At 42.8% G+C, this 16212-nt stretch overlaps 1 protein-coding gene across 3 annotated transcripts in view; it reads left to right on the plus strand.

Moving 5' to 3' along the window:
- The window catches only part of GALNT8 (polypeptide N-acetylgalactosaminyltransferase 8), a 77640-nt gene that overhangs the window by 35328 nt on the left and 26100 nt on the right, over nt 1-16212 (plus strand). For 2 of the 3 annotated variants that reach the window (XM_075900813.1, XM_006115474.4), the window contains exons 2-5: nt 3445-3757; nt 6479-6645; nt 11137-11320; nt 14808-15005. In XM_075900813.1, coding sequence (XP_075756928.1) covers nt 3445-3757; nt 6479-6645; nt 11137-11320; nt 14808-15005 — 862 coding nt within the window. Of the gene's footprint in view, nt 1-3441; nt 3758-6478; nt 6646-11136; nt 11321-14807; nt 15006-16212 lie in introns of all 3 variants that reach the window. The other variant, XM_075900795.1, reaches the window with a different exon arrangement.

The following is a 16212-nucleotide window of genomic DNA, read 5'->3' on the forward strand; positions in this document are numbered from 1 at the left end:
GCGCCCCTTCCCTCCCCTTCCTATTAGCATCGGCCGGGCCACAGTTTACATTTCAGGCTGCATGTTGTTGCTCTTCAATCCAACCATCACCAGCCCTGGCAGCTGCCCAGCATGTCAGCTGCTTCCAAGTGGTGTGGGAGGCTGGGAACCGGCTCAGCCCCACCAAGCACCATCTTAAGGTGCCCTAGCACAGTTCCCAGGTGCGGGGCCGGAGGAGAAGGGACTCAGATTGCCCTGCACAGGGACAGAGGTGCAGGGGGTGAGGTGGGGGTGTCAGGATGAGAGCCTGGACTCCTGAGTCTTGTCTCATCTCGGCCAGGGGAGTGGTTCTAGGTCTTAGGAGTATGTGATTAGAGCTGGGGGTCTGGGAGTTATTATCCCTGGATTCTATGGGTCGGGATCTAGGCCCTTAGCTTGTTGGAGACATGCTGCTGAGCCGCCTGTGCCAAGTGCTTTGAATGTGCTACACAAACCAAGGGGACGAGGCAGTGACTGTGGCTTCTTGCGAAAAAAGTTTGAGTAAACTAAAATTAATTAAGAACTACCTTTGAGCATCCACGGGTCAGGAGAGATGATCAAATATGTCCATATTATCAACAGAACATGAGGTAGCGACTAATATTAATTTCAACACAATTATTGATGAGTTTGCCTCACTAAAAGTGTGCAAAGTACAATTATAAACAAATACCTAATAGTACCTGACATGGTGATATTTTATAATGATATGTATATATGTATGAATTGATTGTTTATGCATCTCTCATAACTATAATAAATGTTGTGGTGTTGTTATTATGATTTATTATTTATGTATTTTCCCTTTTTCTACAAAATAACTACTATGAATATATACACAGGAGGGGGTGCAATTTTATTTTCTTGCCTCAAGCGCAAAATTAGATAGTTACGGCACTATCCCTGTTTACATTTGTTCAATGGATTTGGGCTGTCGCAGGGCTTGGCAGCTCCCCAGCAGGGTGAGGGGCTCCTGCTCTGTGACATGCTCCCGAGCACAAGAATAGGAGTCCATGCCTGCTGAATGGGCAGGTCGCCTTCCTACCACACAAATAAGTCCCAATGCGCATATGTGTATATTGATTTGTTACCCCCTAAAGTTAATTAAGTATTTCAGGAAAAATTGTCAGAGCAGCCACCAGAAAGAGCTGAGAGCTGCGCACTGAGGCCACCAAAGCTTGTTGTGAGAAATTTGACACTTGCCAACAAGGACTTAACAAGAATTTGAACTATCTCACCCATTACCAAGACAGTTTCCCCAATTATCACCTGTAATACCATTAACTCACAAACATCCCACTCTCCCTACCTTTAATATCAGCAATTCACAGACACTTACCTTCCTTCCTTCCCCTCCCCCCCCCCCGCATCCCCCTTCTGTTCTGCAATGTGATTTGTCCTTTTCATATGTGTTCATTTTTTTAATTGTATCATTTGGTATATATGGTTGTGACTACTTTCTTCCACTATTTGATCTGAGGAAGTGGGTCTGGCCCACGAAAGCTCATCATCTAATAAACCATCTTGTTAGTCTTTAAAGTGCTACATTGTCCTGCATTTTGCTTCAACTACCCCAGACTAACACGGCTACATTTCTATCACTGGTCTAGACTTACTCTGCAGTAAAACAGGCTTGCAAGGGGGGTATAGAGCAGGAATATACAGCACAAGTGGCCAGCCAGAGATTAAAACAGCCCTTCCTTAGGAAGCCCTGGAAGTGACTCAGTACTTGTGTGTTCCCCCTCCCCTTTGCTCTCCAGCTCTAACAGTAGCTATCATGGCCCAATAACCACGTCACCTTTAGTGACAGAATATAACACCAATTCAGGTGAGCACCTGCTGCTTTGATATATCTGCTAATTGCTGTATATAGCTATGAAAAGTACCAGGTGTTTTCCATTCAGTATTTGAGACACTGTGTGTATTCTAAATTAAAAGGGGAAATATCTTTAACAAAGACTCTGTGGCATACAATTAATTCCTTTAGGGTATGTCTACACAGTACTATTATTTCGGAATAACAAAGTGCACGTCAACACAACAAGCCCGTTATTTCAAAATAATTTCAAGATGGCGGACTTCTTACTCAGACTCCTGTAATCCTCATTTCATGAGGAGTAAGGGAAGCTAAAGGAAGAGTGCTCTTCCTTTGACTTCCTGCTGCGTAGACGGCTCCAAAAGTCGAATTAAGCTATTTTGACTTCAGCTATGTCAATTGCGCAGCTGAAGTTGCGTAGCTTAATTCGACTTTTTCTCTGCTGTGTAGACGTGCCCTTGGGGACATTTTCCTTTTGAAATAAATACAGGAATTTATTATCCAATAAAATAATCAGCCACACATAAAAAGGGAATATTAAAACATTTAGTGAAGTCCAAAAATAAATTTAAAAGACCTAAGATATATGCCCATAGACAGTGCCTGTGAATCCCCTGCCTTTTTCATACAGCCTAATTTGCCAATTCTCCAGGGCTGTGTCTACATTGGCATCCCTTTCCAGAAAAGGGATGCTAATGAGACACTTCGGAATTGCAAATCCGCAGGGGATTTAAATATCCCCCGCGGCATTTGCATTTACATGGCTGCCGCTTTTTTCCGGCTCGGGGTTTTTGCCGGAGAAAAGCGCCAGTCTAGATGCGATTCTCCGGAAAATAAGCCCTTTTCCGGAGGATCCCTTATTCCTACTTGAAAGCCCTACTTGAAAGTAGGAATAAGGGATCCTCCGGAAAAGGGCTTATTTTCCAGAGAATCGCGTCTAGACTGGCGCTTTTCTCCGGCAAAAACCCCGAGCCGGAAAAAAGCGGCAGCCATGTAAATGCAAATGCCGCGGGGGATATTTAAATTCCCCGCGGATTTGCAATTCCGAAGTGTCTCATTAGCATCGCTTTTCCGGAAAGGGATGCCAATGTAGACACAGCCCAGAAGTTTATCTAGGCAAGGGAGATGTATTACGCAGTCATGTAATGGGGACAAGATGGAGAGGCTGTTTGTTCTTTATGCTTAGAATTAATCTCTTAGCCCATATTGCATAAACAACATGGTTCAGGTAAGGCCAGATTCTGATTTTAATTACTTCGGTGTTCCAGAACTAACAATACTGAGTCCTGCTTCTTATATCATTGGTGCACTAGTTTTCTTTCTGCATTTTTCCACTGATTTCAATGGAGTTTTTCTTTATGCACACTGGGGAAACTGAGAGCAGAATGTGACTAATAATATTGAATTTGTTAGGGCTGACCTTTGGGATTTTTTCTTTACAAAGTCCTTTCTATTAAGAAGCTAGAAACTGATTTTCCTTTCATGTCGGTTTCATAGTAATTGTAACTGAATTGATTTATTCCTGATTTAAACCATTGTGAGGAGAATCTGGCCCATTATCTTTATTCTCTCTTGTCAACAGACCCTAAATATACTTTCTTTTTAAGCAGCAAATTCCATGAAAAAGCCCTTTCATAATGAGAGAATGAAACAGAAAGAAGATGAAATAAAGCTGCCAGAGGAGTCAAAAGATAAAGGGCGCCAGGCTGAGAGAGCAAAGGAAGACGATAAGATGAAAATGGAAAAGAAGGTTGTGCACCGAAAGCTTTTTCCAGACTCAAGTCTGTTCAAGCGCTGGGGTGCAGATTTAACAGAAGAGCAACAAACCACCGCACAGGATCTATTCATTAAATATGGGTATAATGTTTATCTCAGTGACGGTCTGCCTCTGGATCGGCCTATTCCAGATACCAGATATCCCAGGTGCAGTATGAACTTTGCATACATTCATAGGCAAATGAATTTGAAGAGGTGCTATCCAAGGCCCCAGGCTGATTTGGAATGGCAGTTAATAAAGTATCCTTGAGCAGATCTGAATTTGAGCTGCAGTTAGTTTGATTTTTTTCATTCACTTTCTTCCGAATTTTACAAAGAGCAGTGGATAATTCTCAGTACACACAAAATACACGTCAGAACGGCAGACCTTGTAGGAGATGTATACAAAAAATATAACAGGGAAGTTTTAAGTAAAGTAGGATCTTCTTAACAATGGTGCTAGCACAGGGGGGAAATAAAAGCAGCATTCAAAAGGCCTTCTACCCTGTGCTGTATTTTAAGCTCCACTTGTGATCTGAGAAATTGTTCCCTGTGCACAAGTCCTGCTCAGGGAAGAAAAAATCTAGAAAGGACAAGGCAGCTTTATTATGTTTATACGAAGCTGACAGTGTAACCAAAAGGCTAGGGCACTGCCCAGCTGTTAGGGGATGTGAAATTCATGCCAGTGATTCACTGTGGGATATTGTGCAAGTCACTCAGACTTTCTCTTCTTCCCCTTTTCCATCTCATAATAATATGTTAAAAATTAACACATACATATCTTTGTAATGTACTTGGAGAAAAAGATATCTGGAGTTACGTAGGTATTATTAATGGCAGGAGACACTAAGCCTAGTATCCTTTAGAAGCATTATGATAAATGATAGGTTGAGCCGAGATTCATGAAAATGGAGAGACTGAACATGTTAGCACTCAGGACAAAAGTCTGGCTAAAAAACAGTTAACCAGGGCTTGTATAATCCTTGGCAATGTGCTACAAAATCCTTGAGTGCTTTCTCCCTTTCCCTAGTGCATTCTTCAAGTTCATAGACTTGATGCTCTGGTCATAAACATCATTCTTACTCAACTTTAACTACAGCTGGTCAACCAATTTTGACTTTTTTTATTGAAAACCAGGGACATATTATTTGAATGGTTTTGTGAAAAAAGTTCCCATTTTTGATCAGCTCTAAATGAAGTTCATTGATTTCAGAAGCCTGAATCATGATTTACTCAAGTATAAATGGGATCGGAATAAACTTTATCAATCTGTGGAGGTGTCTTCACCCCCCACCATAATGTCTGAGCATTGCAGGCTCTCCACTGATTTTCTTCTCAGAGGTCCCAAAAGCTGCAAGCGGGCTGTTTTAAAGATACAGAACCACCTCTCTTGAACTTTAGGAGAATTCAGAGCTGAATGAATATGTGGACACCAAGTTCCTATCTCAATAACAGGTCCCGCCCCCCCCCCCCCCCAAAAAAAATACTGAATAGCAGCAAAGAGGAAAATTATTAATCTCCCTGCAAATTGGTCATGTGGACCTGTGGAAAAAAGATAAATTCTTTCTTATCTCATCATCCCTATTCATTCATTATAACTTGATTACGTCATTGCTGTGGCTAGCTAGGAACGATTTGTATCCTGAGAAGTAGACTGAGCCAGCTGCAATGGGTACAACAAGCAGGTGAAATCTTCCTCTAAAAGAGTAATAGAGCAAAGAATGTGTGAATAGTGTAAGGAATGAGACATTATCTTATACTGTGGCAGAGCATCTTACATGGTGCCAACTTGAAAGATACAGAGGAATCAGATAGATAATGCTCTGTTTTATAAGGGAGAAGATTGCCAGGTGCCACGTTTGCTTACAAAGTGAATCCACTGTCTGGTCTTGTGCATTTAGAAGATGGAGGCATAGTTTGGACTCTTAAGAACTAAATCAGGACTACATAAGACAAAGGACAGCAGGGTGCTCCTAGCTGCGCATCTAGTGAAGCTGACTCTAGACGGCTTCTATCTGGCCTTCCTAAGCTGATCCCCCTTCTTTTTAACATGTGCTCTGCCCTTAAAGACACAGAATGTATACCTGAGACCTACATTCAAGTAGAAATTTAGAATGAAAGTAAAATGGAATTATTTTGAATCTACTCCAACAGATACAAGAAACCAGTGCTTTTGATTTCACTGAAATTCACATGTCTATGTTTTGCTCTGGCAAAGAATACTTGTGATTCTGTGATGAGGCAAGATCTTCGAAAAGACAAGGGCCTGGTTCTCAGTCCTATTGTGATCTAGTGTCAGTACCTTGCTGGTTGCTATGCTTGGGCCGAGGGCTGTGGATGACTGGCCTCTGTCTGTAAGCACTGCCCAGCAGGGGGCACCTTGAGGGCCCCCATGACAGTGACGGAACCGGTTCTACCGGTTAAGGGACGGGATGGAAAAGGAAGTGAGCATGCGGGGAAAGGGAGTCTTGGGCTGGAACCATGAAGGGGACAGACTAAGGAGGGGCTGGAATCTAGGGGACCAGGTACCCCATCTCAAGGGGTCTGAGGCATCCTGGTCCAGACTTCTGTAGACACATCACATCTATGCTGTGCTGTATCCTGGAGAAGCAATAAACCCCCTCTATTCTACTGGCTGGCGGAGTCTGTTCTTGCTGGTACGGGGGTGCAGGGTTGGGGGAACCCCGACACGTCATCACACCTATGAAAGCCCCTTTCTACAGAATCAGGCCCTGAAGGATCTTTTCCGTGAGTCGCCACTATTCAGAACAATTTCCCCCTTTGTGCTGGTTGGGCCTAACCCTGAAAAATGAAGATGCTCCCTTCACTTGGCTACTTCTCCACTGTGTCTTTTCAGGAATTCTACTAATATTCTTCTCACTCCTACAGCTGTAAAGTGAAAAAATATCCCCAAGACCTCCCGACACTTAGCGTCGTTCTCATATTTATGAATGAGGCAATATCGATCATCTTACGTGCAATTACCAGTATTATTAACCGAACACCTCCTCGTTTGTTGAAAGAAATTGTCCTGGTAGATGATTACAGTTCAAATGGTAAGTGACACTGTAAAGGCAGAGACATATTCTTTTCCTTCTGAATGCTCTTGGCATGCTAACTAAAAGATATTGGTACAACGGAGCAAGTTTTGAAGAAAAGCAACCAAGATGAGGAGAGGGATTGAGGAGAAATAAAGCTATGTAGCCTGGGAAGAAACAACTAAGAGGAGACTACATTGACAGTCTACAAGTTATTTGAAAAGTTGAAACATTGAGGAAAGTGGCGTTCAGGAAATGCTCTGAGCCCAACATGCTTGACGGAGATCTTCTGTATTCAGTGACCCAGTCAAAAATGCTTGTGCATAACTGATTATGGGCTTCTGAAGCACCCCTCTCACAGACTGCCTGTCTGGGAAGCTATCACATTTATGGGTACAATTCCTGATAGCACATCTCCCTTTCCCAGCCAAATTTAACAATAACACTTAAACAACACTTAAACAACATTGAAATAACAGACAGTTCTAAGAAGCTTAAGTGCAATTAATAGGTTGATTATAACCGTAGTCAGTTAACCTCTGAGACACCCTGCATCACCGCTTGGACTTGCAGGTTTCTCTTGAAATATCAGTGCTACTGCTGTCAGGAGGCAATGAGTGTATCTGTTCTGGCAGTATTGGGGCGGAGGGGGGGGGGGCAGGTTCAGTCATGTTAACCTCATCTGGTTGTTGCCTCGCTGAGTAAAAAGTGTGAACTCAGGGCTATATTTCACAGCCTTCTGTACATTGAAGAAAGTGTTGCTTGTTTCTCCTCCATATGTATCTGCCTAGATGTCACAAGGGATTGCCCTGCAGTTATCACTTTTCTTTGAGATCACTGATTACTGTCAAAGGTGTGTCATATTCATGTGATGTTGCTTGTTGCTTTTTATATTTCCAGGGCTGAGGACAGAAACGGGGGCCCTGGGAAAGGGGGCGGAGCGCAGCTGGCTCTGAGCTCTCCCTGAAGGAGCCAGCCCTCAAGTAGAAGGGATGGGATAGGGGCTAGTCTCTCCCCTTTAGCCCTTCTGCACTGGTCAGACCATGCAGCCTAGGGCTCTGACAAGGATTTAAAAGAGCTCAGACTTCTGGCTGCTGCTATAGCAGTGACAGCTGGGAGCCCCAGACCCTTTGAAATCACTGGACTCTGGGGCAGCTGACCCATTTCTTCCCCCATTGGCGGCCCTACCTGTTTCTTTATACATCTGCAAATTCCCAGTTTGTCTGACATCAGCTTCTATGCTTCCAGGTGTTCTAGTTTTCAGCTTTGTTACACAAAACGTCTGCAGGTGATAAACTCGTGAAGTGACAGTGCAAAGCACTTTTTGCAGCAGTGACTTTATTATTTTGACATCATTTTTGACCAGCCCACTGGCCTGGGGATCAGGAGGACTTGTCCATGTCTAAACCAAACTGCCATGGAAACTACTTAAATTCATGCTTGCTGAATTGCAGCCATATTGTCAGGCTTTGCTATTTCACATATACCATGTCTGTCAAATCTGGTTTTGCTAATCATGTGTTTAACGGTCGTATCTTCCCATAACCCAGAACAAGTATATATATTTTCCCATTACCATAAACAAATCTACACCTGCGGTGCTCCAGAAGGTGAGATTTTTTTTGTGTTGCCAACATAACTCTTTTGTTTGATGTGGTCTGCATTGCCAGCAGATGGAATAAGCCTTGAGAGATTTCTCAATATTGCTGCTCATTGAAGGCCAGTATAAATTGTCTCTCACAATTCTCTTTGGATGTATCTACACTTGCACCCTCTTTCGATAGAGGGATGCAAATGAAGACAATTGAAATTGCAAATGAAGCCAGGATTTACATATCCTGTGCTTCATTTGCATAATCGTGTTATGGCGCTATTTCGAAATACAAAACGTGGTGTAGATGCGGTTATTTTGGGAGAACACCCTTCTTCCAAAATAACTTAAACCTCATTTTATGAGGAATAAGGGTTATTTTGGAAGAAGGGTGTTCTCCTGAAATAACTGCATCTACACCGCATTTGTTATTTTGAAATAGCGCCATAACGTGATTATGCAAATTAAGCATGGGATATTTAAATCCTGGCTTCATTTGCAATTTCGAATGTCTTCATTTGTATCTGTCTATCAAAAGAGGGTGCAAGTGTAGATATACCCTTTGATTCAATCAGTCCTTAAAAGACCAACATGTATCTTTTTAAACTGATTTTTCTGTAACAGTTTAGTAATCCCATCTAAAACTGAAAACTTCCCCTGGCTCAGTGAAAGGGGTTGGGAACACGCTGTCCCAGCCTATAGCCTTAATTTTCTGTAGCGTCTCATCCTGAGTAGTAACTCTAACAATTACAATCCGCACTTCATGAGATATTTGACAGGGTAATTTTGTTTTTAAATTAAAGTTTTACAATGTCTAGCTCTGGACTTGCTCCACGGTATTTTTTTTTTTTAATCAAAAGCTCTGTAGTGTGTGCATGTCTGCAGAAACCAAATCTCTCGCAGTTTTGCACTGAATTTCAAATCAGACATCTATACCTGAAAAGTCACCTCTGTGTTCTCTGAGTTGTTTTCCAGGCTCCTTTTGCCATAGAAATAAGCTGTGTATAGTCAGTTTCAACTAACACCTGTCTCCCATAAATAAAAATATGAAACAAGGACAAGTGCAATGTCCTGCACTTAGGATGAAATAATTCCAAGCATTTTTATAGGCTGGAGACTGACTGGATAAGTGGCAGTTTTGCAGAAAAGTACCTGGGGATAACAGTGGATCAGAAGTTGGCTATGTCAGTTTGCCCTTGTTGCAAAAACTGCTAATTGCATATTAGGCTGCATAAGTAGGAGCATTGTCATCAGATCAAGGGAAGTGATTATTCCAGAGAGCACATCAGTTCTCTCTCTCTCTCTCTCACACACACACACACTAGCTCAGGCTATGTCTACACTGGGCCACTTATTCCGGAAAAGCAGCCGCTTTTCCGGAATAACTTGCCAGCTGTCTACACTGGCCGCTTGCTTTTCCGGAAAAGTGGGGTTCCTCAATGGTCTGTTTTGCGACTGGTTCAGTTCAATATCTTCATCAATGATTTAGACATTGGCATTGAGAGTACGGTTATTAAGTTTGCAGATGATACGAAACTGGGAGGGGTTGCAAGTACTTTGGAGGACAGGATCATAATTAAAAAACTGGATAAACGGTCAGAAGTAAACAGGATGAGGTTTAATAAGGACAAATGAAAAGTGCTCCACTTAGGAAGGAACAATCAGTTTCGCACATACAGAATGGGAAGGGATTGCCTAGGAAGGAGAACGGCAAAAAGGGATCCAGGGGTCATAGTGGACCACAAGCTAAACATGAGTCAACAGTGTGATGCAGCCCCAGAGCATCAGGGAGGGAGGAGGCCGCACAGTTGAGCCTCCCCAGTCCCGGAGTACTGGAGAGGGAGGAGGACATGTGGCACAAGCCTCCCCAGTTTGGCACTGCAGGTAGGGAGGAAGCCACGCAGCTCCAGCCTCAGAGCATAGGGAGGGCAGGCATTCAGGAGCAACAACACTCCACCTCAGTACGCCTACAGCAGGTGTTCTGGGAGCAGAGTATGGGCAGAGCCATGCCTGGAGGTTTGGAAAGGCAGTGCCTTCCCTGCCTCGGCTACTGGGCTACCAGCTGCCCATGCTGGGGCTCTGCCATCTTGCCTGTTAGCTCACTAGTAAGTAGCACCACTGCCCTAAACTCTTTCCCTCCTTTTCATGCCTTGGCTGAGGTGCCAGGAGCTGGGAAGGCCCCTGGTGGCCAGGGGCACCTGGGGGCAGGGAGGGGAGAGGGAGAGGGGAGAGAAGGAGGAAAAAAGACTCCTGGTGGCCGGGGAAGGAGGCTGCAGGGAGAGAAAATACCTGTGATGGATGGGACCGCCTGCCCTGAGCCCCTCCTCACCCGTCACTCTTGTAACCTCAATGCCTTTAGCCTCCAGCATTCTCCACTCCACATTCCCAAGGCCCTGCCCTGACTCCTGCACCTTCCCCGCTCCCACACCATTAGCCCCCTGTCCTGAAGGACCCATCAAGTCTGCTAGTATTAAATAAAACTGTGCTTAGCATTTCCATATTTATTCATTCTTTTGCAGGTGTCATTAGTTGTTGACACAACTCCTAGCAGTTAGACATCTCATTAGCAGCTCTTTGGGCACACTCAGGTAGTTAGAGGTCTAAGGTCTGGTATATGTGTCCATAATTATTGTGTGTGCAATTAAGTTTGGGCACAAAACTGTGGACCACAAAACAGGAACTGGGTTTAAAAATCAGGTCCACTACATACTGGATGAGCTGTTAACCCTGACATAGGGTACCTCTTGTGGAGTTCTTTGGAGTAATTCTAGCCACTATTTTTGAAGGAAGAAATTTGTATTGATGTTTAGGCTGTGAGGAGCTGGAAAAGATGTTATTTCATTAGTTTTTTCTGTTTCCCAATATCAACAATTTCCATTAACTTTTAAAAAAACTGAAATATTCCATATTATTTTTAGAGGATCTAAAAGGACATTTGGATGAACAGATCAAAAATTTCAATGCAAAACATCCTGGACTGCTAAAAATTGTGAGACATAAGAAGAGAGAAGGCCTAACACAAGCTCGGATTTCAGGCTGGGAAGCATCCACTGCCGATGTTGTCGCAATCTTGGATGCCCATATTGAAGTGAATATTGGATGGTAAGATCACAAAGGACTACTTTTCTGGGAGGGAGGACTCCAGGGGTGCATCTACACAACAGGGCTTAACTCGAAATAAGCTACATCAATTGTGTAGCTTATTTTGAAATAGTTTATTTCAAAATTGGGAGCGTCTACACAGACTTATTTCAAGAGACAGCACTTTTCCTCTAACTTCCCTTACTCCTCGTACAATAAGGGTTACAGGAGTCAGAGTAAGAAGTCCTCCAGCATTTCAACATTTTTTTTGAAATAACTGCCTGCTGTGTAGACACGGACTAAGTTATTTCAAAATAATATTATTATTTTGAAATAATGTTGCTCTGTAGATGGGCCCCAGCTGTGGAGCTGAGATGCATGGTTTTTCTTCTACCTCACTCAACACTGCCGTGGTGTTGCATATGACAAGTTGAGGCCAGTAGCTGGATGTCTACTTTTGTTTGGAGAAGGGAAGCACAGTTTGAAAAAGAACTGGCACTTTCAAATGAGTGAAGCTGGTAAAATAACACAATAGGTTGTTTAAAGAAGAGCAGGTAAGCAGTTCCTAGCTTCTTTGTATGTATATTTGTCCCTATGTATGCAAAATAAGATCCAATCAGAACTTATGCAGATCATCATTGAAAGAAAATAAAGTCATTTTTTGGGTATTCCTAAAGAGCAATAAAGTGCATTGACTTTTAAACTGAATTTAAACTAAAAAAATGTGTACCTGTTGTCTATTGAGCATTGTTAATTATTATTATGAAGGAATGATTGTATAAAAAAATCTAGATGTGCATGGCCTGTTACAGAGATAATCAAGACACGATCCCTGGTAACAAGCACTTATAATCTATCTTAGATCAGTATATTTACCTTCCCATTTTTATACCATCTCTGCCAAGGCTGTTTCTCACTCTGGCACTTCAAGTGCAGAAGGTGCAGGCCCGCAAGAGACTTTAAAATATCCTGCCACTAAAGGCTTATGTTTTTAAACCCCTTTGAGGACCCAGCAAGGTGCATTTAGGAATTTCTTTCTGTATGGTACCTTCAAACTCTTTAATCCTCCCTCTAGAGAGAGAGATTGAAAAAGAAACCTTAACAGCTTAATTTGCTGTCTTAGGGTACAGCTACACTGCAATGCTATTTCAGGATATCAGAGGTATCCCAAAATCGCTACCCTTCCTCCCCCGTCTCTTGAACATGTCCGCCATTGCAAAATATAGTGGATGCATCATTTCGCCATACCTGTAAACCTCATTGCACAAGGGATAAGAGATGTCTCGAAATACTGTATTATTTTGAAATTTGGCACTGTATAAATATGCCATATTTCGAAATAGCATATTTTGAAAAAAATCTAAATAAGATATGCAATTTGCTTAGTGCAAATTGCATATCTTATTTCAAGCTAAGGATGCAGTGTAGACGCACCCTTAGACACATGCACACAGAACGCCTGCCATCTAAGACACAGGAATCAGATCATGGTCTTTAAAAGGTGATTTTATTAACAAAAACAAAGAAAACATGCTTGGCAAAACATTATTTGGATGCTTGATGTTACAAAGCAACTGAAAATAAGATTAAGGGCACAGAGAATTGCTTCCCTGGGATTCAGTTTAAAAGTCACAGTGTACAGGGTGGTGGGAGAATTAACATGGGCTCAACACAAAGAAGTCCAACAACCCCCAAAATAAAGAAAATAACCTGATCGCATCTAACTAAACATTCTCTGTTCTGCTCACATCTCTGTAGTTTCGAGATTTAATCCTTCCTGAGTCAGGGATGTTGCTGAATATTCCATTCCTGTTTTCCTGGCTTACCTCATTTCTATTCAGATCTGCTTTGGTCACACAAAAACTGAAGCAGGAAGGTCCTGCTTCCAATTATAAAATCCACACTCTTTTAGTTGGCTGTCCTTGCTTCCCCAGTATTCCTGAATACTCTCTTGGACTTACCGTCTGTAGATTTTTAACCCTTACAGGCAATTTAGTTAACTGAATGGTTGGAATATCCATAAAAGGGTAGTGTTCCTCCCATTCATTACAACCTCTCCCTAAGGGAACGTCTACACAGCAGGGCAAAACTTGAATTAAGCTGCACAAGTTCAGCTAGATCAATTGCATAGCTGAAGTCAAAATAGCTTAATTCGGCTTTTAATTCTGTCTACACAAAAGCAAGTGGAAGGAAGAACGCTTTTCCTTCAACTTCCGTTACTCCTCGTATAATGAGGGTTACAGGAGTTGGAGTAAGAATTCCTCCAGCTTGCCATTATTTCAAAATATAGGCTTGTAGAGTAGATGCATACCGTACTATGTTATTTCAAAATAACGTCAGTTATTCCCAAATAACTCTGCTGTGTAGACATAGCCTAACATACCTTTACCCCGGTTGGTCAATTTCAGTGCTTGACCACTTTCCTTACTGTCTCACTTCCTTGGCAGGTAGCGTGTCACCTCTGAAACTGTATTGCCTCTCTAATCTCAACCTACTATAGGCAGTGACTTATATTTTTGCTGGTGGTTGTTTTTAACGATGTCATTTGGGGGGCATGCTGTCAGTTTTGTGGGGGAGGGCTAGTTTCAGAGTGTTTATGCACTTTCGTATTCTGGTTATTAAATCTGTCATTAGTACCTTTATGTTAATAATTGCTCATTTGCTTTGAACTACACAATTACATTACCATTAATTACAGTATATGAAAATTATTGCAGTCACCCACAAGCTGTCTTCACTAATGCCCCCAGTTTGTCTCTCTGTGGTTTTCTGGATGAAACTGTCTTACTTAGGATCTTTAATTTAAATGTAATCCTTAAATGTAAGCATCTACAGAGCCTTAATTTAATTATAAGCCTTTTTTATCTTACTCACCCTGCCTCTATTTATAAATAAACTCCCTGTCCCAAGGGCAGAAGCTGGAAGCAGCACAGAACTCATCACATTTCACCCTCATTATCTGGCTCCTGGCTGCTCAGAACTATTTTTCAATTGTTTTCCCAAGGGTGCTCGAGTGTTGGGGCACTCATGGAGTCAACACCCATGCCACCTGCCCCAGATCATGATGGCTTTGTTCATCACAGATAGCACAACCAGGGGCAACGCCTATTTGTTCTAGTTTGTTTTTATTGCATCAGCATTGAGTGGGCCCATTGTGCTAGGTGCTGTGCCCATACTATGAAAAGAAGACTCCTGACCCCAATAGTTTACAATACAAGCCTTTGGTGAGAGGCAAAAGGGGGGTATAAGGGACAGGCATGGTAACAGAGGGGTGATCGTGGCTAGTGTAATTAGCAGTGGGTAAAGCACATGAACTGCTGGCATAGCCTGGGAGACAGCGTAAAGCTGTTGGACATAAAACCTGGCATTGCTGAGACAGGAACCAAAATTCAAACATCTCTGGTCTTAGTTGTAAGAAATGGGCTGCGCATGTCAGCATTATGGTGCCCTGCACTTTGGTTCATACTCTCAGCAAGGTGAAAATAATGCGTTTGTTCATTTATCTTAGGGCTGAGCCTATTCTGTCTCGAATCAAAGAGGATCGCACTGTTATAATATCACCAGTGTTTGACAATATTCGCTTTGATGACTTTAAGCTTCTTGAGTATTCTGTGGCTGCAGATGGATTTGACTGGGCACTATGGTGCCTCTATGAACCATTACCTAAAGAGTGGTATGAGCTCAAAGATGAAACTGCTCCAGTCCGGTAAGTCTGAATGGTATTCTTGGGGGAACAAAAAATCCATATGTGAGCTGTTTTCAGGCTCACCTCACAAAGACAGGGTTTTCTCATGTGTCAGTGAGGTATCTGCAAAATGCAGATAAGTTGAAACTGTTGGTTTGGATCTGAGAGTGCTGTACTAGCATTAGAGATCTCATGTGGTCTGTGTAGAAGACCGGGATCCAGGTTCTCCTGCATTCTAATTCTGCTCCTAAACTTTTCTCCCACTGCAATCTTGGGCTAATCATTTAATCTGTCTGTCCATGTTTCGCCCTCTATGTAAATGGGTAATAATATTTATGTGCGGTCACAGTTGAGAGTTAGCTGTACCTCTGACTGTTCTCTAAAGATATGTCTACTCTTCTGTCAGGGTGTGTCTAAACAACATGGCTCCATTGATGGAGCCATGTAGATTAGGCGGATTGGCAAAGGGAAATAAATAAATAAATTTAAATAATCGTCGCTTCATTTAAATTTACATGGCTGCCGCGCTGAGCCGACAAAGAGCTGATCAGCTGTTTGTCGGCTCAGTGCGCTAGTCTAGACGCTCCTGCGCCGACCTGAAAGCCCTTTATCGACCTCCCCGTTATGCCTCGTAGGATGAGGTTTACCGGGGAGGTCGATAAAGGGCTTTCATGTCGGCAGGGGAGCGTCCAGACTAGCGCACTGAGCCGACAAACAGCTAATCAGCTGTTTGTCAGCTCAGCGCGGCAGCCATGTAAATTTAAATGAAGCCGTGATTATTTAAATCGCCGCTTCATTTCCCTTTGCCGAACAAACAAATCTACATGGCTCCGTCGATGGAGCCATGTAGTTTAGATGTACCCTCAGATACCCAGGGCTGGCCCATGCCAGCTGAGTTGAGCTTATGGGGCTTAAGCTAAGGGGCTGTTTAGCTGCAGTGTAAATATGAGGCTTATGGGGCTTGGGCTTCATTCTAAGCTCTTGGACCCTCTCACCTCATCAGGTCCTAGAGCCCAGAGTCCAGCCTGAGTCTGAAAATGTGTACCACAATTAAATAGGCCCTTATCGTGAGCCCTCTAGCCAGAATCAGCTGGAATGGGCCAGCCAGCACAGGCCAGCCACAAGATTTGAATCATGGTATAGACCTACCCGAACTCTGCTAGAGTGCAATCTCTCCAAATGACAGGCTTTGTGCCTTCACCTCCTTGGGGTGGAATCTCACAATTCT

Source organism: Pelodiscus sinensis, chromosome 1 (genome assembly GCF_049634645.1).
Source record: "Pelodiscus sinensis isolate JC-2024 chromosome 1, ASM4963464v1, whole genome shotgun sequence".
In the NCBI taxonomy this organism is placed as follows: domain Eukaryota; kingdom Metazoa; phylum Chordata; order Testudines; family Trionychidae; genus Pelodiscus; species Pelodiscus sinensis.